We start from the raw sequence: 23,317 nt of genomic DNA on the forward strand, positions 1-23,317 counted from the left end.
GCTGGAACCATGCATAAAAATAATGCTTCACACATTTGCATGTCATACAGAGGCCATGCTGATCTTCTCTGTATCATTACAATTTTAGGATATATGCTGCCAGAGAGCCCGCCTTCATGGATTTTTATGAGAAGACAGCTGTAATTCTTATCCTTTTTTTGTTACAGGTAAGGTATTTTTCTTTTTTCAAGATTTTTTCTGTCTCTTGTCTTCTGCAATTTGAATATGTTATGTCTCGGTATTTGTGTTTTGGTATTTATCCTGCTTGATGTTCTGCTTCCTAGATATGTGGCTTGTTCCTTGTCATAAACTTTGGACAATTCCCAGCTACTGTTACTTCAAATAGTTTTTCTGCTCCATTCGCTTCTACTCCTCCTGGTATTTCAATTACACATTTGATACACCAGTTGAAATTGCCCCAAAATTCTTGGATGTGCTGTTCTGGCTTGTTTTCCCATTCCATCTTGTCTTTTCATATTAGTTTGTAAAGTTTCTATTAACCTATCTAAGCTTGCTGATTCTTTCCTCAGCCATGTCGTCTACTGATGAGCCCATGAAAGGCATGCTTTATTTAGGTTACAGTGTTTTTTATTCTAGCATTTATTTTTTACTCTTCTTAAGAGTTTCCATCTTTCTGCTTACATTACCATCTGTTCTTGCATGTTTTACACTTTTTCCATTAAAATATTTAAATGTATTAATCATAGTTAAGAGAATTCTAACATCCTGGTCATAGTTGAGCCTGGTTCTAATGATTTCTTTGTTTCTTCAGTGATTTTTTCCTAGCATGCCTTATAATTTTTTGTTGAAAGCTATGATGTATCAAGTAATAAGACTGAGACAAATAGACCCTGAGATGTTATATTAATCTGGCTAACAGTAGGACTGTTTTTAATGTCTGTTAGGTACCAGAGGCCACAAATTCCTCTAGTGTCCTTGCTTTTGTCTCCCCTGTTGATTTTTGAACTCCTTAAGTACTCCTTCTCCTCAGAGTGTATGCCTTATACAGCTGCAACCCACTATTACACTGGAGTCCTGTTGGTGTGTGGTCAAGTGTGGGGGAGAGGAAGTATATCTACTACCACAGCATAATCTAGCATAATCCAAAAGTCTCTTCAAACTAGCTCCTGGCTTCTTTTTATATACCCCATCCATTTTTTTTTAGCACTTCCTCTTTTCTGATAACACCTAATATCTTCTTTTCCCCAGTCCCAGAAATCAGCCATTTCTCCAAAGATCCCTGGTTCCTTTCAGTAGGGAATGGTATTAGTGCCAGAAGTACTCACTGCTATTAGGGTAGTTTGAGTCTGGACCTGTCATATCAAATTTGGTAGCTATTATGCACCTGTGGCTATTTAAATCAAAATTTAAAAAAATAAATTAAAAATCCAGTTTCTTGGTTGTACTAACTAGCCACATTTCATGTGCTCAATAACGACATGTATTTAATAGCTACCATATAAGACAGCACCAATATTTATAGAACATTTCCAGCATTACAGAAAGTTCTATTGGGCATTACTGTTCTGGACCCTTTCACAAGGCAAATTTAGGTAACACAAGCACATAAACACACGTACTCATAAATTCTCACTCTCCATTACCTTTTAAATATCTTCCTATGTCCTACTACATTAATTCTTTCTCATATTAAACAATTACTTGTTGAGCATATACTATTGGGTACAGTAGGTCCTTAGGTTACGTCGGAGATATGTTCCTACGGTGCGACGTAACGCGATTTTCGCCGTAAGTCGGAACCCACCTACGTCACTCACAAGGAGCACATACACAGCAGTAATGAAGTGAAACAGTAAAAAAAAATTAAAAGAAAGATACCAATTCCTGACCTTTACTTGTGGTAAATAAATAATAACAAACATAAAGCACATATGTACATACATCGAAATGACAGAACTTTTTTTTTTTAAATAAATGGGAGATGGCGATGTAACCACGAAACAACGTACGTCGAGTCCGACGTAACCCAAGGACTGTCTGTAGTTACTGTTCAAGACCCTGTAGCTTTAGAAATGTACATCCCTTTCCTCTAAAAAGTTAAATGTAATGAAAAGATAAAAATAAATGATTATAATAAAAGAATGTATAATAACAATACAGGGTGTTAAATCAATATATACCCCATAGTGGGAATATCAAAGAAGGCTTCCTGAGAGAAATTACATTTATTACGTTTAGAAAGGTAAATAAATATTAACCTGGCAATTTTAGGATAATTTCTGGGTGGGGGCATTTGCTATTTTCCATCAGTATTTTTCATCTCTGTTTCAATTACTCATTTAAAAATGCTTTATTTCCCGCATACCTTGTCAAAATTCTGTTTATCTTTGCCAATCTTTTAAGATGCATTTCTTAGTACCTTTGACCAGACAAAGCCCAACCCAAACATATACTGTCTTTACTGATTTCTAGTACACAAAAGATTTGGTTTGTTTTTGTTGTTATTAATGTAATGGGTAAGAACATGGTCTTGAAATCAGACTTATTGCTTACTAACTGTGTGACCTTGGGCAAGCTACTTAATCTCCCTAAAACTCAATTTCTGCATGTAAAGGAGGGATTAATAATAATCCATAGTTAAATGTTTGAGGATTAAATAAAACAATGTATTGAAAATTCTTAGCACTGTGACTGAAATACATAAGTTACATGGTCTACTAGTAATAATAATCTTATACTTGTTCCTTTTTTTGCTAGAAGTTTTAAATTTGTTCACACCTTTCTTACCCAATTTTTACATTATCAAGGCACACATACACACATACATATTTTAATAACATCTAGCAAATTCCCTAAATTATTCAGATTCTTTCCAGTCCATATATTATGGCATATTCACATGTAAAATATTGTAGATAGACAATTCTATTTGTAACTACAAAATCAATTTCAAAAATGCTATTTACCTATTGCTTATAGCAACTGTAAATAAAAAACATTAAAATGACTTAATATATAAGATCATTAAATAAAAATATATTCCCATTTGTAAATTCTGAAATAAAACAAATATTTTCAAATTGGTGGAGCATACTAATAATAAATGGTAAAAATCAATCTATTAATAAAAACCAATTTGTCAGAATCCACATTCCTATTTATAATTGGAGCCTACAAAGCCATATTTATAACTGGTTACTAACTAATGAAACAAAGCATCTTGATTTTTATACAAATACATTTTGAACACTTAATGTAGTCATTAGAAACAATATTAAGTGACAGCATCAAGGCAAATTTCTTTATCACTAACATTTTGCTAACAAATGAAAACTATGTTTTTCAAAATGAATGCTTTTAAAAAACATATTTTATAATGTTTAGAAAGAGGGTAAGAGAGAAGGAGAGAAAAAGAGAAACATCAATATGAGAGTGGGACATCAACTGGCTGCCTCCTGAACACGCCCAACAGGAGATGGAGCCCTGACCAGGAATTGAGCCAGCAAGCCTTCGATGCATGAACGACGCCCAAGCAACTGAGCCACAATGGCCAGATGTTTTTAATGAAGTATATTTTATTTGTAAAAAGTGTATGCATGAACATAAAAATTTCACTGTTTACAGTCAGTCTAGAAAAAGGAAATGGAATGCTCACCAGGGTTAACAATTACCAAACCTAAATAGACAGCAATGCCATTTAATCCAAAATAACTGACAGTTGTAAAGATTTTATTTTTCTTTACTAAGGAAAGACAAATATGCAGTACACTTGGGTTTCCTTATTACCTTTACCAGTAAAATTTAAAAAATAATCTTGATATGTAATTTTCCTTCAAATTAGTTTTAGTAGTGAATTTTAAAAAATGGGGATGTGAGAAATTTCAAAATACATTGCTATGTTTAAAAATTATTAAATCCCATTAATATACTGTCAATACCTATTATGTCACTTATAAACTATATATTTAAAACTTTCTAGATATAATTATTCTAAATAACAGTGCACAATCCATATCCTCTTGTACATGAAACATATTGATGGTAAAATCTTTGTTCATGCTTCCTAAAGGCAAACTTACCTGTGGAGTCCAATACAAAGTAGGGCTCAATCTGTAGAGTTTTCTTTTGTGGAAACTCTGAAGTGGCCTTGTTCGAGCTGCTGTACTCATGACAGTCAAGGATGGAGATTTCAATCTTGTCCTGTCTTTTCTCCTTTTCTTACTGTGCTTCTGGTTAAGTAACCAGCTACTCGAGGAAGAGAGCTCATCTAAATTCTCTGAAGTACTGAAATGCCATGAAATAATTGGGGAATGGAGGGAATAAAACAAAACAAACAAACAAACAAACAAAAAAGACAAAGAAAACTAAATGTAAATTGCCTTAATCTATTATGACAGAAGAGTATTAATTTTAGCCAACTTTGTGGTAACAATTGGTGAAAGAATCTATATGAATGGGGAATTACATATTCAAGTTGTGGAAATAATTTCTACTTCTATTTTCTCCTGCAAAACAAATATCCCATAGGTTAGAAATGCTCACATGGGTTCACCAGTACTTCATGTATGTTACATAGTGTTGTAACTATTTAAATCTAATGATTTTTGCATATGGGTGAAATTACATAGGATTTTAAGTTTAAAATAGCGCTCATCTCATCACTGCATTAGTTGCTCTTAAGTACTACATACAATTTCAGTGAATTTTGAAACAAAAATGCAATCCTACTATATTTAGGAATTTTTTAAACTTCTGATGATACAGAAGTCATAACTATAAAATAATGAAACAGATCACACAAAGTACATTTAAAAAGCATATTAATTTTATGATTATTCTTCATATTAATTTTTAAACATTGTAAATATTTTAAAGCTCAGAACCTCAGGAGGAAGTTAATGTTTATACCATGCAAATTTAACTTCCTTTATAGCAGTACATATATATAAAATAATTAAGCTTTTCAGGTACTACAACATACCAATTTCAACCTTACTGATATAGATAGAAGCTAGTCAATGTAGTACTCTAAAATCAACAAGTGAATCTGCTATATATAAGTTCTAATCAATAAGTTCTAAATGTGCTATTTGGTTCAAATAGAATCAATATTTAATGGTAAATGTAAGATATGGTTTCCCTATAGCAATATCACTGGTTTTAAATCAAATTTCTAGTTACTATAAAATATTCTATTAGCTTGTAAATAAAACAAGTAATTGAAGAATGATTGACACATAAATAAGAAACCAAAAACAAAGGTACCTAAATGGCTTATGTTGGTGAAACCCAAGAAAATAATTAAATATGGATTTAGCAACTATCATACATTCAACAAATACATAATTGATTATGCACTATTGGCCAGGCCAGTATAGGAAAAAGAGCCTATAATAACTATTTCACTTCAAAAGTATTAACTTGAGTCTGCAGAGAGCGCTAGTCAATAATGTTTTAAGTCCCAGTTTATAACCACTCTAAAGATCTATCTGAGAAAGACTTAACATATAATGCTACTCTCAAATTAACAGGTTCAATATATCCTGATGTTACTTTATGTGAAATACATGTCTTACTACGGAAAATTTTAAGTGCATCACTGCTAAGTAAGAGTTTGCTTTTGAGAAATCATCTATGGAACTGGGCTCTCATGTCAAGGGTAACCAGAAGGAGTAGATGATAGCCTTCTATCAAGTTAGGCACTGGGCAGGGCAGGTGGCTGGCACAGAAGTAAGTCAAGGTCAGGAAGAAGAGAGGTTTCAGCCGGTAGTTGGTATCAGAGGTGATCAAGTCATAGAGCTAGGATCCAGGAAGGTGGGCATAGATCCAACACTAAAAAAGATTCTTTGTCCAGCAAGTTAGAAACAACTTTAGGAAGATTATACTGGATACTTGAAAGAGCGAAGAGCTCTTATTCTAGGAGCCTCAAGCAGTTAACTCTTCTATTTACAACTCTTTCATTGTTGATGAGCCTTAGTTTCCCCCTTGCCACAGGAGGCTTAGTGCTAAAGAAGGTGAGCCACCAACTCCTCTTTGAGTGATAGCATAAGCTTTTGCACTGGCTAGAGGCTCACAAGCTGATTTAAAGAAAAGCTTGTCATTTGTGTCACTAAATGTCGTATTTTCAACTTTCTAAGGTAGCTAACATTATCATAGGAAAAAAAGTTTAGTTTTATTCTTTTTCTTGATTTAAGTATGTTCCAAGCTGCAGACAATTCATTCTAGGATGACACTAACACTTTTCTTATAAAGTGTCATCGAAAGTGACCCTTCTCAACCCATACACTGAAAATTACAAAACATTATTAAAAGAAACCAAAAAAGACACAAAGGAATGGAAAGATAGTCTGTCTTCATGGTTTGAATGAATCAACATAGTTAAAAATGGCCATATTACCCAAAGCAATAAACAGGTTTAGTGCAACCCCATCAAAATCCCAAAGGCATTTTTAAAAGAAGCAGAACCAAAAAATCATCAGATTTCTATGGAACCACAAAAGACCTTGAATGGCAAAAGCAACCTTGAGGGAAAAAAGAAAATAAAGAACAAAGCTGGAGTATCACACTGGAAATATTGCTAAATTATATCACAAAGTGACAATAATCAAAACACACGGTACTGACAGAAACACAGGTAACAGAACAACGGAACAGAATTGAGAGACTAGAAATAAACTCACATGTATATGGGCAAATAATTTTGACAAAGGAACCAAAAACATACTATAGAGAAAAGAAAGCCTCTTCAATAAATGGTGCTGGGAAAATTGGAAAGCCACACGCAAAAGAATGAACCTAGACTGCTATCTGTCATCATCTATAAAAATGAACTTGAAATAGATCAACGACTTAAATGTAAGACTTAAAACAATAATCTACAAAGAAGAAAATATAGTACTAAACTTATGGATCTTGGTCTTAGAGAAGATGTTATGAATTTTGACCTCAAAGGCAAGGGAAGTAAAAGCAATAGTAAATTAATGGGACTATATCAAAACTAAAAAGCTTTTGCCAACAAAATAAAAAGGCAATGAACTGAATGGGAGAAAATATTTGCAAACAATACCTCCAATAAGTGGATAATATCCAAATATATATAAAGAACTCATATAATTTAACACCAAAAAACCCCAAACAATCCAATTTAAAAATGGGCAGAAGACCTGAACAAACACTTTCCCCAAGAAGACATACAAATGGCCAACTGATATATAAAAAGATGTTCAACTTTACTAGCTATCAGGGAAATGCAAATCAAAACCACAATGATATACCACATCACATCTGTTAGAATGGCTATTATCAACAAGACAAGAAATAACAAGTACTGGAGAGATGGTAAAGAAAAACGAATCCTCATACATTGATGATGGGAATGTAAACCGGTACAGCCACCATGGAAAACAATATGGAGGTATCTCAAAAAAATAAGAACAGAGCTACCATATGACCCAGCAAGCCTTCTTTTGGATACCTATATGAAATCTTTAAAACATTGATTTATAAAGATATGTATACTCCTGTCTTTACTGCAGCATTACTCATGGTGGCCAAGACATGGAAATAACCAAAGTGTCCTTCAATGGATGATTGGATAAAGATGTGGTACATATATACAATGGAATACCACTCAGCCATTAGAAAAAATGAAATACTGCCATTTGCAACAATATGGATGGATCTGGAGATTATAAAGCTAAGTGAAATAAGTCAGATGGAAAAAGTCAAAACTGAGAGCTTCATCTAAAAAAATAATCACAAAGTCCTGAGTTCATGTTTTATTAACCCTGTTAAATTTCTCTAAGTCATTTAATGACTTTCTGAAATCACTGATTTTCTATTACAATACCAGAAAATCTTGGCAGTTAAGGTATTTATGAATGATAACAATAGGCATTCAAATTGTTTTTACAGAGTATAAATAGAAAACTTCATGTAAATTTTTTAAAATATGCTTATTACTATAGGAACCAAAGGCCCAGAAGCTAGCCAATTAATTTCTTACCTAATATTTTACTATAAATCACTACTACAATCAATTTCTGCAAATATTATGTACTTCGATCATAATTAATAAATGAAGTAATCTAAAGATACAGGTATATGGAGATACGTATTAGGTAACTTCTTGGTGTCATCTTCATGGTAGTGGTAATGGTGGATAGATGTGGAAAGACAGTCTAATTCCAAGTCTTTTTTTTAAAATCAGTGAAAGTCTAGAATTTTTCATAGTAAATTATTCAAGTATTTAATAACCTTTGCTTAAATCAAACTGTGTTCTTAGAAGGACTGTAATAAATATAATAATGCTCTGCTCAAATACCTTTAGTAAATAAGAAACTTTTGAACCTGGTTATAAAGTTAGAATGCTATACCCTAAAAAGATAGAAAATATTTCATAAAATTGTTTTTATTCCCAAGGAATAGTAGAGAGTAAGTATTTAACACAGAATTTAAAAACATTGATTTAGGCCAGTGTTTTAACATTTTCTCCACATTCACCTATTCTCATGTTAAACACACTTAAAAAGAAGCAGAAATCAATCATGGAAAAGAGAATTAGAATGTGCATTAACAAAGATCATGATATACCCCACCCCAGTTTCCCATACACTCATACACACAAATACCCACACCCACCATAGTGCTATGAATAGTGTACTCACAAAATTTACATCCACCAGGAAATTCAAAATGTGACCTTATTTGAAAAGATGAGGTCATACTAGTTAGGGGGGGCTAAATCAAGTCACTGATATCCTTGTCAGAAGAAACACAAAGACAAAACGGAGACCCACCAGGGAAGAATGCCAATAACCATTGGAAAAGACAAGGAAGAGATCTTCCCTACAACCTTCAGAGAGCATGGCCCTACCTAACACCTTGATTTTGACCATCTAGCCTTCAGCACTGTGAAAGAATAAATATTTGTTATTTTAAACCAATCTGTTAGTGGCAATTTGTTAAAATAGCCCTACGAAACTAATATATCCATAAAAATACACACCTAAGAATATTGTTTTTCCATAATCTGCAATCTCTATTTCAAGTCTCTCCTTTTCACCAGCTGGAGTTCTTTGATGAATTCAACCCATACCAACTAAGGTAGGCAGCAACTTTTTCCCTAGTACCCAAAGTCCTGAATTTACTACATGCTTTTCTTTTTCTTTTTTTTTTAAATAAATCTTTATTCAGATTATTACAATTATTTCTCCTTTTTCCCCCCATAGCTCCCCTCCACCCATTTCCCACCCCACCTTCTGCCCTTACCTCCCCCCCACTGTCCTCATCCATAGGTGTATGATTTTTGTCCATTCTCTTCATGAACCCCCCATACCCCTTTCCCCCTGAGAATTATCAGTCCACTCCCTTTCTATGCCCCTGATTCTATTATATTCACCAGATTATTCTGCTCCTCAGGTTTTTAATTCACTTGATTTTTAGGTTCGCTTGTTGATAGATATGTATTTGTTGTTCATAATTTTTCTCTTTACTTTTTTCTTCTTCCTCTTCTTTAAGAATACCTTTCAGCATTTCATATAATACTGGTTTGGTGGTGATGAACTCCTTCAGCTTTTTCTTATCTGTGAAGCTCTTTATCTGCCCTTCAATTCTGAATGATAGCTTTGCTGGGTAGAGTAATCTTGGTTGTAGGTTCTTGCTATTCATCACATTGAAAATTTCTTGCCACTCCCGTCTGGCCTGCATAGTTTCTGTTGAGAAGTCAGCTGACAGTCGTATGGGTGCTCCCTTGTAGGTAATTAACTGTTTTTCTCTTGCTGCTTTTAATATTCTCTCTTTGTCTTTTGCTCTTGGCATTTTAATTATGATGTGTCTTGGTGTGGTCCTCTTTGGATTCCTTTTGTTTGGGGTTCTGTGGGCTTCCTGGACTTGTAAGTCTATTTCTTTCACCAGGTGGGGGAAGTTTTCGGTCATTATTTCTTCAAATAGGTTTTCATTATCTTGCTCTCTCTCTTCTTCTGGCACCCCCATAATTCTGATGTTGGTACGCTTGAAGTTGTCCCAGAGTCTTCTTACATTATCTTCAACTTTTTGGATTTTTTTTTTTGCTTTTTGCTTTTTCAGTTGAGTGTTTTTTGCTTCTTTGTATTTCAATTCGTTGACTTGATTCTTGTGTTCCTCTATTCTGTTTCTGGGTCTCTGTATAATATTTTTTATTTCAGTCAGTGTATGTTTAATTTCTAGTTGGTCCTTTTTCATATCTTCGAGGGTCTTGTTATATTTATCGGCCTTTTCTAGGATATTCTTAAAAAGTCTTATAACCGTGGTTTTGAATTCTATATCCAGTCGTTTGTTTTCCTCCATTTCTTTCGTTTGTGATGTGATTCTTTGACCCCGCATTTTCACTGATTCCCTGAGTTGGTAAGGTAGATATTTGTGCTAGGTTTCCAATATGGCCCAGTGGGTCTGCTTCCCCAGTTAACCTAAGGTGGACACTCTTGGTGCACCCCTTTGTGGACTGTGTGTACAGCCTTGTTGTAATTAAGTCTTTATTGTTGTTGGTATCACTGGGAAGAATTGACCTCCGGGCCAGTTGGCTGTAAGGATCAGCTGTGTCTATGCTGGGAGAAGTTCGGTGCTGGAGACAGCCTTATAGGATTAGACTTGCCAAATTGCAATAGCCTCTGTGCTCATCTTGGATGGGGTGGAGTCTCAGTCTTGGCTTCCTGTCAGCCTTGCCCTTGCGCGCATGTGCGCTTTCAGTCCTCCGCCTTCCCCAGCTCGAGTCTCCGCCTGAGAGTCCAGACTCCCCCCACAAGAGCGTGGGTCCCCAGGGGCTCGCCTGGAACTGGGGTTCACTGCAGTCAGAACTGGGGCTCAGTGCCGTCAGGAGCCTCTGACTCCCTTCCACTAGGGAAAGCCTGTGGCAACCTCTGCAGCCTTTGTGCGCACTGGCGCGAGCGCGCTTTCAGTCCTCCGCCTTCCCCGGCTCCCGAGTCTCCGCCCGAGTCCAGACTCCCCCTACAAGAGCGTGGGTCCCCAGGGGCTCGCCTGGAACTGGGGTTCACTGCAGTCAGAACTGGGGCTCAGTGCAGTCAGAATCCTCTGACTCCCTTCCACTAGGGAAAGCCTGTGGCAACTTCCGCAGCCTTTGTGCGCACTGGCGTGAGTGCGCGTGCGCACTTTCAGTCCTCCGCCTTCCCCGGCTCCCGAGTCTCCACCCGAGAGTCCAGACTCCCCCCACAAGAGCGTGGGTCCCCAGGGGCTCGCCTGGAACTGGGGTTCACTGCAGTCAGAACTGGGGCTCAGTGCAGTCAGGATCCTCTGACTCCCTCCCACTAGGGAAAGCCTGTGGTAACCTCCGCAGCCTTTGTGCGCACTGGCCGCGTGCGCCTTCAGACTTCTGCCTTTCCCAGCTCGAGTCTCCGCCCGAGAGTCCAGACTCCCCCCGTAAGAGCGTGGGTCCCCAGGGGTTCGCCCGGAACTGGGGTTCAGTGCAGTCAGAACTGGGGTTCAGTGCGGTCGGAGGCTTCCATCCCCCTTCCGCCAGAGAAAGTCAGCCAGGCTCTCAGCCGCCCTTCCTCTCTGCGCACACAAAGCCCCTTTGCCGTACCTCCAATTCTCTGTGAGCTTTTCTCTTTCCTTCTAGTTGTAGAATTTTCACTCAGCCTGCTTTCCTGTGGTTCTGGATGGTGTCCGTTCTGTCTTTTAGTTGTAGTTTTGAAATTGTTGTGCAAGGCAGCAGTTTAGGTGTTTACCTATGCCGCCATCTTGGTTTCTCCACTACATGCTTTTCTTGATAGTGTTTAAAGAAATAAATGCATCACACACTCAGGTAACTCACTGATATTTAGGATGACAGTAAACAACTTTAAAGAAATATATAAAATTGGCCTTATATAACCTTACTAAAATGGCCCTCTAGGGGCATTACTTATCATCCAAATGGCAAAAATAAACACCTCTCTCAATATCCAGGCATTATCTGGTATAAAGAAAACAGTGCCTTGGCCAGGCCATTTACCTACCTTGGGTATAAGTAGGGGAACTAGGCCCTTACTCAAAAATATAAGTCTCTTCAACTCTAGCAATAATTAAATGTATTAAAGTATACTATAAAATGGCATTCTAAATTAGATGTGGTCGCTTTAAAAAAATTAAGGCACATACTTATTCTAAAAATTTAAGGTGCATCTTAATGCAGCCATTAAAATAGAAAATAAATATTTTAAGTATAAAAAGCTTCAGATATCATTTTATTGAAATAAGGTACAAAAGTGCTTCCAATAGATCTCAATTATAAAAAATAATGTATAAAAACAGCAAGAAAATATATACTAAGGAATATAAGTGATTTCCACTTTTTCTTAGTATTTTGTGAATTTTCTAGTTTTTCTACAATGAGCTTGTACTCTTTATATTTAAAAAACAAACACAAAAACAAAAAATGTCATCTAAAACTTAAGTCTTTTTTATATTAGGGACTTCTAATAAATATATTATTAAAATGTTATTCGAGAATAAGAAACTTCAGAAACATAACCATAAAAAGATGAGTTTGAGGCAAATGAAAAAATATGAACATAATTTCATGACAGTGACTCATTATGGCTCTTCTGTAAGAGTAATAAGTATATGATAACATGATAAGTTTAAAAAGCTTATCAAAGAAACATACAAAGTATTTATACTTAAAATAACAATAGAATTTGCTTTTTAAAAGTCCCTAGAAAAAAATGTGTCAAGAAGGGAAATTGCTGAAATGAGTTAGCTAAGTCTTGAAAATCGTAAATGCTGGGAATATATGGATTCACTTCACTACACGTTCTATATGTCAAAGTTTTCCTTAATAAAAGGCAGAGAGAAAAAGAGAAGCACTATTACATTGCTATCTGCTATTCTGACCTCTGGCTCTTAACTTAATTTTAATTGGGACTTTGCAAGAAGCCAATATGACAGCTATATTTTCCTGAGAATTGAGATGTAAAGTTTGCCAAATATTTCTAATATGTAGTTTGAGTGATATACAGTTCAGATTCTTCATTATAATCTCTGAGCTGTTTTCTGACATATGAGATTTAAATAGCTTTAAATTAAGACTTTCTGATTTACTAATTAGTATCTTTCATTTTAAAAGAAAATTTGGAATAAAGTTGAAAACAATGAAAGCTAAAATATTTTTCAAAATCCCATCATCTAAACAAATATAGCTTTCATTAAAATTTTTATTTATAACCTTCAAGTCTTTTTTTCTATGAAATTATATTGTCAATTATTTTGTTATCCTGATTTTCTCCCTTAACATTTAAAATAAGCATTTTTGCATATGTTACATACTTTCTATACACTAATTTTTTAATAGCTACATGACATTCCATCCAGTGGTTATACAACATTCCCTATATACATTTATTTAAACATTCCCTAAAACATTAGGTTTTAGACTTATATTAATAGAGGTAAAATAAGGAAAGCAATTTTTTCCTATTGCCATTACTTTAAAAATACAGCAGGGAATGTTTTGTTTTCTTACTGATGTTCTGCACATCTCTAATACAATCACTAATGTCATTCATAGTCACAAAATTATGTTGAAAATTTCAACCTGGAATGGGCTGCTAATAAATGATATTTTATCATAACTGAGAAGTGACTATAAAATATTATGAGGGTAAAATAATTACTTTATATGTGATTAGTTTGCCAGTTTAACTGCAGTTTTTCAATTAGGATACCCAATTAGAAAGAATGGCTGCATTTCGTGCGATAATTGCCATTAGTGGAAATAAATAGCATGGCAGTGATTCACTGAAATTTAATTTCATATCATATTCTGGGACTCATTAAAGCAAAACAAACAGCAGCAGCAACAATAAAAATCTAGACATTATTTCAAGTAGAAATTCACTTTCTCAGAGATAATACCCCTTGGGGTAAACAAGGATCCATTTACAACATTCTATCATTATTTTAGAGTATGAGATCTAAAAACCAATAACTATTTCTATGATGGTAAAATGTAATGCTTCATTTGTTCGAAGACAATTTTTTCAGTTGCTCAGTTCCTGGTGACTCATCTCAGACCCTGCTGCCAAGATTAACAAAGCCAAAAAACAACAATTCTGACTTTTGGCAGATACTGCCACTAAATGAGAGATGGGAGCTGGGAATCAATGAATAACAAGTGGACAAACAGGTGCCCTGGAAAATAATTAACCAAGAGAATTTGCTGTAGACATTGTGAGAAAGGTTCATTAGAATATTTAAAAACTGACCTTAAGTACTTCTTAAAATTATATTAGACAGGAAGTTCTATGTGGTTCACTAAAAATATATACAGAATAGGTGGCTAAACTTTAAAAATTCACAATTTAAATTTCTTCTAACCTACTTATAAACAAAAACCACAACAAAATGTGATATAAAGCTAGAATATACAGTTATTAAAAGATCTGCACTTATAAGAGTACTTATCTGACAATCCAAGTATACAGAATACACCTGAAATAGCAAGTCTTTTATTTTATATATATAGGATATTTTATATATATATTTATATTTATTAAGGTATTATATGTGTACATATCTTACCATTGTCCCCCCCACCCCACTCCCATACATGCCCTCACCCCCCAATGTTTTGCATCCGTTGGTTACTCTTATATGCATGCATATAAGTCCTTCGGTTGATCTCTTATTTCCCCCACCTCTCCCTAACCTTCCCGCTGTAATTTGACAGTCTGTTTGATGCTTTACTGCCTCTGTATCTATCTTGTTGTTCATCAGTTTATAATGTTTTTTATTATCCACAAATGAGTGAGATCATGTAGCAAAAGTCTTTTAAATAAACTAGAAAGATCTCAGTAAGCCCATGCATGAAAGCTCACTTCTGTTGCTGTGCTTTGAGGCCTTCTCTCTTACTAGAGAATGTCTCTTACTACAGTACAGATGCATCTACCATTTTGGTCATCTGACTTTCTAATCCAGAGTTAAATTAGATGAGAGGAAGCAGGACTGCAAGAAACAGCCCTGAGAGCAACAACTAAAATGTGGAAAAAGAAACAAATATGGAATGCTTATTACCTTCAAAAAATCTTGAAAGACTTTCATTCCTTCAACAAATATGTATTCGTGCTCATGATGTGACTCTTACTGCTACGAAAATAGCAGGTAATAAGACAAATAAACAAAAAAGTCCTACTCTTACGGAGTTTACTTTTTCATCCAGGAAGACAGATAATAAACAAGTTTAAAAAATAAATAAAATATCACACTTGTTATTTCACTTGATCCTCATAAGGAGCCAGGATACAGACTGTTCTCATTTCAACTGTGACTTATAAAGTTGCCTAAAATCACAATGCGACCAAGTGGCAGAGTTGGGATTGATCCCAGAACTGATTCCAAAGTGATATTCTTAAGAGTGCGTTTTCTTCATAGCACTTTATCAGGGTATAAAATTACACTTATTTGTGCAATTATTCAGTTGATATCATTTTTCCCTACAAACTAGATTCTATTCCATGAGGACAGAGACGACAATTTTTTGTTCAACATTGCAAAGACGGTATACGTTTCTATCTGCTGTGCCCAATCCAATGCCTGATGCACTGAAGTTGCTCAGTAGGTATTTGTTAACTATTAAATGAATTATTTTACAGACATACAACTATTAATATTTAATAGCTCCTGAGGATGTGGTCATAGTGATGAGCCTGAGTTACCAAAAAATGGAATTAGTTCAGTATCATCCAAGAAAGACAATGTGTAATAAATTTTATTAAAACAATTCTTCCCAAATGGTTTATTTGAAAGTTTTGGCACTTAGGTAGAATCATCATTCCTCCTACTGTCTTGGGTACCTTTATTCATAATACCTTCTAGGTTACTAACACATGTTGAGTAATTTCTATTTACTAAATCTCTTGAGTTAAGCTAACATAAAATTATTATGCCCAAAGCAAAGCAGTGGTGTTATAAAAAATATACATTTTAGACTGTATTGAAACTTTTATGTTTTTATTTTTCATTTGTTTGAAAAAAGGGGAATTCCTCAAAAATAAACATTTACTTGAAGAATATTAGCACTAGAAAATATTTTAGAAAATATTTGTGTCCCAGTAAATTTAAAGATAAAGAAGTGAGATGTAAAGAAATGAATGACTTGCCCAAGGTCACAAAATGTCTAAAACAAAAAGAATATGTAAAATGTGTGTACTGCCATAACCACCAGTTACCCTAAAGCTACTAAATTATTTTAAAAAACACTATAATTGAATAAGAATAAACAGACATTAAAACTTGGGGGTGGGGGGGTGAGGAGTAAGATTAAATACCACAGCATGGTTTTTTCAGAAGGTATGTTTTAGGTAATATGAGAATAAAACCTAATAGTGTAAGTGTTTACTCTGAATTTTAGAGCACTTGATTTAATTACAGTATCCCATACAAACTAAGCAGATCAAAGGATAGTAACTTTATATCTTCCCAAGAGATGTGACTCCCAATACTTGTATAATGAATGTCTTTAGTAATAGCTGGCCTATAAATCTTTATAGGACCCCAAATCTTTATCCTAACTCAGACCACTTTGAAGCATTTAAAAAAAAAAAGTAACAATAATTCTAAATCAATGACTAGTATGCTGCCCAAGGAAAGAAATAACAGACTATATCTACAATTATTACATACATTATGTTGTTATATAAAAATATCAATGGCTAATAATATTAGGCTGTTTCTTCTGTGCTAGGCATGGTTCTAAGATCTATACTAACCTATACTAATAATAGAGGAATATGCAAATTGTCTGGGACACCATCGCAGTAACAGTAACGACCAAACAGCAGGTTGGCAGTCTGCGTGGGGCGACAAGGCCAGAAGGGGATTAGTGAGGGATGACCAAACGACTGAACAGCAGGCTGCATGGGGCGACCAGTCCGGCAGAGGGGTTAGTGAGGGAAGACCAAATGACTGAACAGCAGGCTGCATGGGGTGACCAGGCCAGCAGGGGGGGCAGTTGGGGGCCACCAGGCCGGCAGGGGGCAGTTAGGGGCAATCAGGTTGGCAGGCAAAAGTGGTTAGGGGTGATCAGGCTGGCAGGGGGAGAAGTTAGGGGCGATCAGGCAGGCAGGAAGGTGAGCAGTTAGGAGCCAGTGGTCCCGGATTGTGAGAGGGATGTCTGAGGGGTCCCAGATTGGAGAGGGTGCAGGCTGGGCTGAGGGGACCCCTCCCCCCATGCACAAATTTCATGCACTGGGCCTCTAGTGTGTGTGTGTATATATATCAACACACACACACTGGGTTAGAGTGGAGACTGAATGACTGTCAAATGTTGATTAAGACTATAAAACCTTTGGAACAAAGAGACTATAAATATTTAGATACCACAAGACTTTAAGAACACATAAAGCAAATATATATTATTTATCATAGTAAATTACTAAATTTCCTGTTACTTTTATTTTTTTAACATTTTTATTGATTTCATAGAGGAAGGGAGAGGGAGAGATAGAAACATCAATGATGAGAGAGAATCATCAATTGGCTGCCTCCTGCACACCCCATACTGGGGATCGAGCCCACAACCCAGACATGTGCCCTTAACTGGAATCGAACCTGGGACCCTTCAGTCTGAAGGTCGACACTCTATCCACTGAGCCAAACCAGCTAGGGTTCCTGTTACTTTTAAATATACCTTTTGCCTATATCTACAAACATTCTGCAACTTCCCAATTTTAACAATATGATCGCAGGATTAGGATGAATAATGTCATTTAAATGTATTTTCAAAATTATGATGACCATTGTATTTTCTAGTTATCCTTTTTTAAAAAATTGATTTTCAAAGAGAGGGAGGGAGAGGGATAGAAATAAAAACATCGAGAGAGGAACATCATTGATCAGCTGCCTCCTGGACATCCTCTACTGGGGATCGGGCCTACAATCAGGGCATGTGCCCTAACCAGGAATCGAACCGTGACCTCTTGGTTCCTGGTTTGACACTCAACCACTGAGCAACACTGGCTGGGCTCTAATTATTCTTATGGAAATATATGATTTGTACCGTCTTTTTCTTAACTTTTTATTGTGAAATATAAGGTACCTACAGATAAGTACATAAAACATTTATTTTAACTTGTAAATATGAAGCATCACCTACTTGTCTACTGTGCCATAAACACCACTTAGGTCAAGAAATGAAACATTATCAGCACTTAAGAAGCCTCCTCCCCCATATGGACCTCATCAAAAGTTAAATTCATACTTTTATCAGCCTCCTGAATAATTCAAGGACCTGAGAACTATTTATATCTATTTACCTTCCTCCTGACCAATATGCTATTGTTACTATGGACTTTTTAAAAACTCAATTAGACATATTTTACTATTTGTTTACATATACCCACACAGTTACTTACATTTTATTTGTTCTTTATTTCTTGTTTCAGTTCAATGACCTACAGAAGATCATCACTTTCTATTGCCTGAAGCACATCCTTTATCATTATCATTAACAACAACTAGAATCTACTAGTGACAAATTCAAGTTTTGATTTATCTGAAAACATTTGTACTTCACACTCAGATTTCAAAGATGTTTTCTCTGGATACAGAATTTCTAGGAAGTGTTATTTTCTTTCAACACATGGACAATATCATTCCCTCTGACTCCAATTATTACTCTTGAGAAGTCAGCTGTCAGTTGAATCGTGGCTTTAATCAAGGCATTGTCTTTCTCCTCCAAGACCTCCACTGTTGCTTTTAGATGTTCCCTGAGTCTTTCTTCTTTATTTTTCTTTCGCTCAGATTTTCTCTATATTTCTAGGGGTAGATTTCTTCTTATCTGTCCTGACTTCCTGAATTTGGTGTCTTTCACTAAATCAAGTATTTTTCAGCCAGTACCTATTTAAATATTGCTTCTGTTTCATTCTCCTGCTTCCAGGTCTCAAATTAAGTCTCATATTAGACCTGCTCAATGTGGTCTCCACAATTTTTAAATAACTCTGTGTTTTCAATTGTTTTGTCTCTTTTCCTACATTCTGGAATTTGTCTTCTAATCTATCTTTGTTACACATGCTCTCTTCAATGTGTCATTGCTACAAACTTATTTAGTTTTTAATTTCAATATTTTTTAGACATTTTATTTGGACCTTTTTCAAATGTGCTATGTCACTTTTATAGTTTCTTTCCTGCAGATATTTTCAAGTTTATCTTTTATTTCTAAAATCAGTACAAGCACTGTTTTTTAAATAATCAGTGTTTGATAATTCTAATATCTGAAAACTTTATGAACTTTTTGCTATTGTTTACTCTTTATTTTCACTCTTATTGCTCTGTCTCCTCAGATGCTTGATTATGTTTGACTGTGTCCTAATCACTGACCTTGAAAAATCCTCAGAATTTCCTGTGGCTAAGAAAGAAGGTGCCTTCCTCCAGAGAGAATATGCATTTGCCTCTGTCATCTATCTTGTAGTACTAACTGTTCCAGAACCATTTTAAACTAGAGATTCCTTAGATGACTCATTGATGCAAATTTGGACTGAAAATTCCATGTGAAAGTCCCTACCATGGTCAGACCATTTAAAAAAATATACATGCTTTTTTCTTTTATCTCCTGCTCTGCTCAGCACCAAGGCAAATCTCCCAAATGGTATCCAAGGGGTGGAAAAGGGAAAACAGTTTACCTTCTCATTACATTTACTGTAAGGATGTAGCCCCTGGAGGAGGGTTGTCCTAGCTACTCTTCCTACCATAAGCAAGGCCATGGCTTTCTCTTCCTCTCACCCTACAACTATTAAAACTTCATTTGATTTTTCTAGATTTAGCTTTGATTTCTCTCTCTCTCCACACAGAGCTAACAAAACCTCAACTAAATTTTGTCAGAATTTGGCCTCAGACAAAATTTGATTGCTGTGCTTTACTTAGTTTTCTGGGTGCTTGTTTTTTTTCTTAGCTTGTGGCTTAGAAATATCATTAAAAACATTCACTAATTTCTCATTTTCAAAATAAACAATGAAATATTACTATACAATCCAGCAATTCTACTTTTGGGTATATATCCAAAACATTAAAAGCAGGGACTCATAAAAGTGTTTGTTTGCCCATGTTCATATTCATAGCAGCATTTTATCAGCAACAGCCAAAAGGCAGAAGCAACCTGAATGTTCATGCAAGGATCAATGAAAAAATGAAACATGGTCTAAACATAAAATAGACTATTATTCAACCTTAAAAAAGGAAGGGAATGTTGACACATGCTACAATATGCATTAACCTTGACAACATTATACTAAGTGAAATAAGCCAGTCACAAAAGGACAAATACTGTATGATTTCACTTACATGAGGTACCTAGAGTAGTTAAATTCATAGAGACACAAAGTAGAATGGTGATTGCCAAGGACTGGAAAGAAGGAAGAATGGGAAGTTATTGTTTAATTGGCGTTTCAGTTTAGGAAGAAGAAAAAGTTTCTGGAGATGAATGATTGCGATTGCTGTGCAACAATATGAATGTACTTACTGCCACTAAATTTAAAAGTGGTTACAATGGTAAATGTTATGTTATATACATTTTACCAGAAGTTTTAAAATTCTTATTTAAATGACGAATTTTCTTACCGTCACATTTACTTACATACATAAAAAGAATAGTGTTTATATGCTTAATAGGGACATCTTCAGAAAGCACTTTGTGTCAAGTCTGAATGACATTAAACAGACTAAACCTTTACTCTTGAAAATCTTTGAATATGAAAAATGTGGCCTTCATATACACTGAGTGGCCAGATTATTATGATCTCTGAATGCATAATAATCTAGCCACTCAGTATATATCCTATATAATAAAAGGCTAATATGTAAATTGTCCCCTTGACCAGGAGTTCGACCAGCAGGCAGGCCGGCCAACTGCCCATGTCCCCTTCCCCTGGCCAGGCTGGCCGGACACCACCCATGCACGAATTCATGCACTGGGTCTCAATATATATATATATACACACACACACACACACACACACACACACAATGAGTGGCCAGATTATTATGTGTTCAGAGATCATAATAATCTGTCCACTCAGTGTATAATTATATGTAAAGAAAACAATAACAACATATTGGAAAAATAGCAAGATATAAGAAATAAAACTAGGCCTCAATTTGACATTATAGTTACAGGGTCAAAAGGCTCATAAATACATAAATTACACATTGCTTCAATACAGATACCTTTAAATAAAGCTTTTTCATAAGTTACTATATTATATGACTGTAATCTTTAATTAATTTTTAAAACTACTGTAATATCCTCAAATGAGAGTAATTAAAATAATCTGTTAAACTCGTAGAATATCACTACTAAGCATTTATTTTATAAAAAGTTGAATTAGAGGATACAGTACTTTTAAATTCTTAACTAGTTTTACTAATATCAATTAAGTACTTTTCATAATATTGTTAAGGGGTTTAAAAAAGAACCTAGAAACCACATAATATCCTTCTCCAGCGATGAGCTGCTCATAACAGGGGGAGGACAAAAGAGAAGGAGCAATGTTTTACTTGTTAATGTCTATCCATAGCTTCACCTAACTCTTCCAACTCCATTTCCCACTCTTAATTTGGCTACAATCACTTGATAGACAACTGCATCTACACCCATCTTAATCTCTTTCACGTCACTCTCAAGAACACGTTTTCTTCTGTTATAAGGTCCCTCCATCATAAGTTGGTGATATGTAGTTCTGCATTCCCCATCTCTAGCTCTTTCCCTTCCCTTTATTTTAATAAAGTTACATTTCTTCCACCTTTAAAGAAAAATACCTTACTTGACTTTGTACATCCACTTCACTATATAGCCTTACTTCAAGTAACTATGAAGTATAATTAATCTTGATTCCTTCTCTCTATTTCATCTCCATCTTCATCCTTAACCAGCTCTTTCTCTCTCCATCATGCCACTACAATGCTTTTGCTAAGGTCTCAATTTATAACCGACTAAACCACAATACATTTCAGGATGTCTCTTTGGCATCTAATAAAACTACCACATAGTCTCAAAATTTTCCACTTTTCATTTAGAGTTATTACTCTCTTATCTGCAATATATTCCAGTTTCTATGTTGGTTTTATGGAATATATTTTATGGCAGATATTGTCATGTAGAATTTTTACAGAAACTTTAATGAGACCAGGAGTATTTCCCAACTCTTTTGCTTCACACAGCAGTTTTCTGGTTATCTGGCAGCAAAGCATTTAAAATTTGCTTTCTCTTTTATGAAAAGTAGCTATATTATATTTTCTAGCAAATGTTAGAGAATAAAACCATCTTGCTTTGAAGGTAAATATAACATTTTGATTAAAAATGTGAAAATAAATGCTTTTTGAAAAATTTTTTATGTAGAAAGTATTTTGAAAAAATGTTGATTGTTGCCAAAAATAAATTAATAAGTTAGTAAAATTAATAAGATTAATTAAAACACATATCAGCATACTTCAAAGAGGTAGAAAACAAATTTTTATCTACTTTTAAATCTATCAAAGAATTTTAGTAAGTTTTGAACCTGTTACAAACTTTCAAAAATAAACCTTCCAAATAATTTATAGGAACAACTATTTGACATCAGGAAAGATGGCAATTACTGCCTGGTTTCAACAAGAACCTTTGAACTATTAGACAGGATTGAAAAAGCAAGATTTAGTAAACACAGCCAATGTTACATTTCTTTCATTTGGATGTATGTACCTTTATTAGGTATCTTTTTCAACTATGACAGCTATTAAAAATCAAATAGGCAAACAACTGCATGTAATTCCATTATCATTATATGATATTTTAAAAAATTACACAGTTCATCTACAAGTCCTTTGAAAGGGGTGACTTCGTCTTCTTCATCTTTGTGTCCCTAGGACTTTGACCCAATGGCATACACCAAATAGTTATACAATAAATTCTCTGTGAATGAATGACCAAATATTCAGGCAAGTACATTAATGTGAAAATATGTACACACACTCATACACATACCTAAGTATGTATGTAATACCTAGTTAGGTAAACAAAATATTACCTAAAATGGGTAGCCTCAAATCACAATGCACATACATCAATTTGATGGTGTTAATGGCTCAACTCGTAATTATAATTTCTAAATTAAGATATGTTCTCATAAATAAATATATCAGAATTGTCCTATATATAACATGTGAGAATCTTAACTTACAAAGTGAATCATCAGTGATACAAGGAATAGTCAAAAAAATAATAAAGCAAAACCAGTAAAAAAGAACTGTTTCCTTAACAAAACAATGGCTAAATGACCCAGCATAAATAAAACTATGAAAGTATTAAAAATTAGACTTTCAAAATAACAAGTTCAAACTAGAAATCAAGTAACAT

At 34.7% G+C, this 23,317-nt stretch overlaps 1 protein-coding gene across 2 annotated transcripts in view; it reads right to left on the reverse strand.

The window, feature by feature from the left end:
* Positions 1-23,317, reverse strand: part of KANSL1L (KAT8 regulatory NSL complex subunit 1 like) — a 102,465-nt gene that overhangs the window by 38,288 nt on the left and 40,860 nt on the right. For both annotated transcript variants that reach the window (XM_080670600.1, XM_080670599.1), the window contains exon 6: positions 4,041-4,245. In XM_080670600.1, the coding sequence (XP_080526726.1) occupies positions 4,041-4,245 (205 nt within the window). The remainder of the gene's footprint in view (positions 1-4,040; positions 4,246-23,317) is intronic.

This window comes from Plecotus auritus (assembly GCF_963455305.1).
Source record: "Plecotus auritus genome assembly, chromosome: 5".
Classification (NCBI taxonomy): Eukaryota; Metazoa; Chordata; class Mammalia; order Chiroptera; family Vespertilionidae; genus Plecotus; species Plecotus auritus.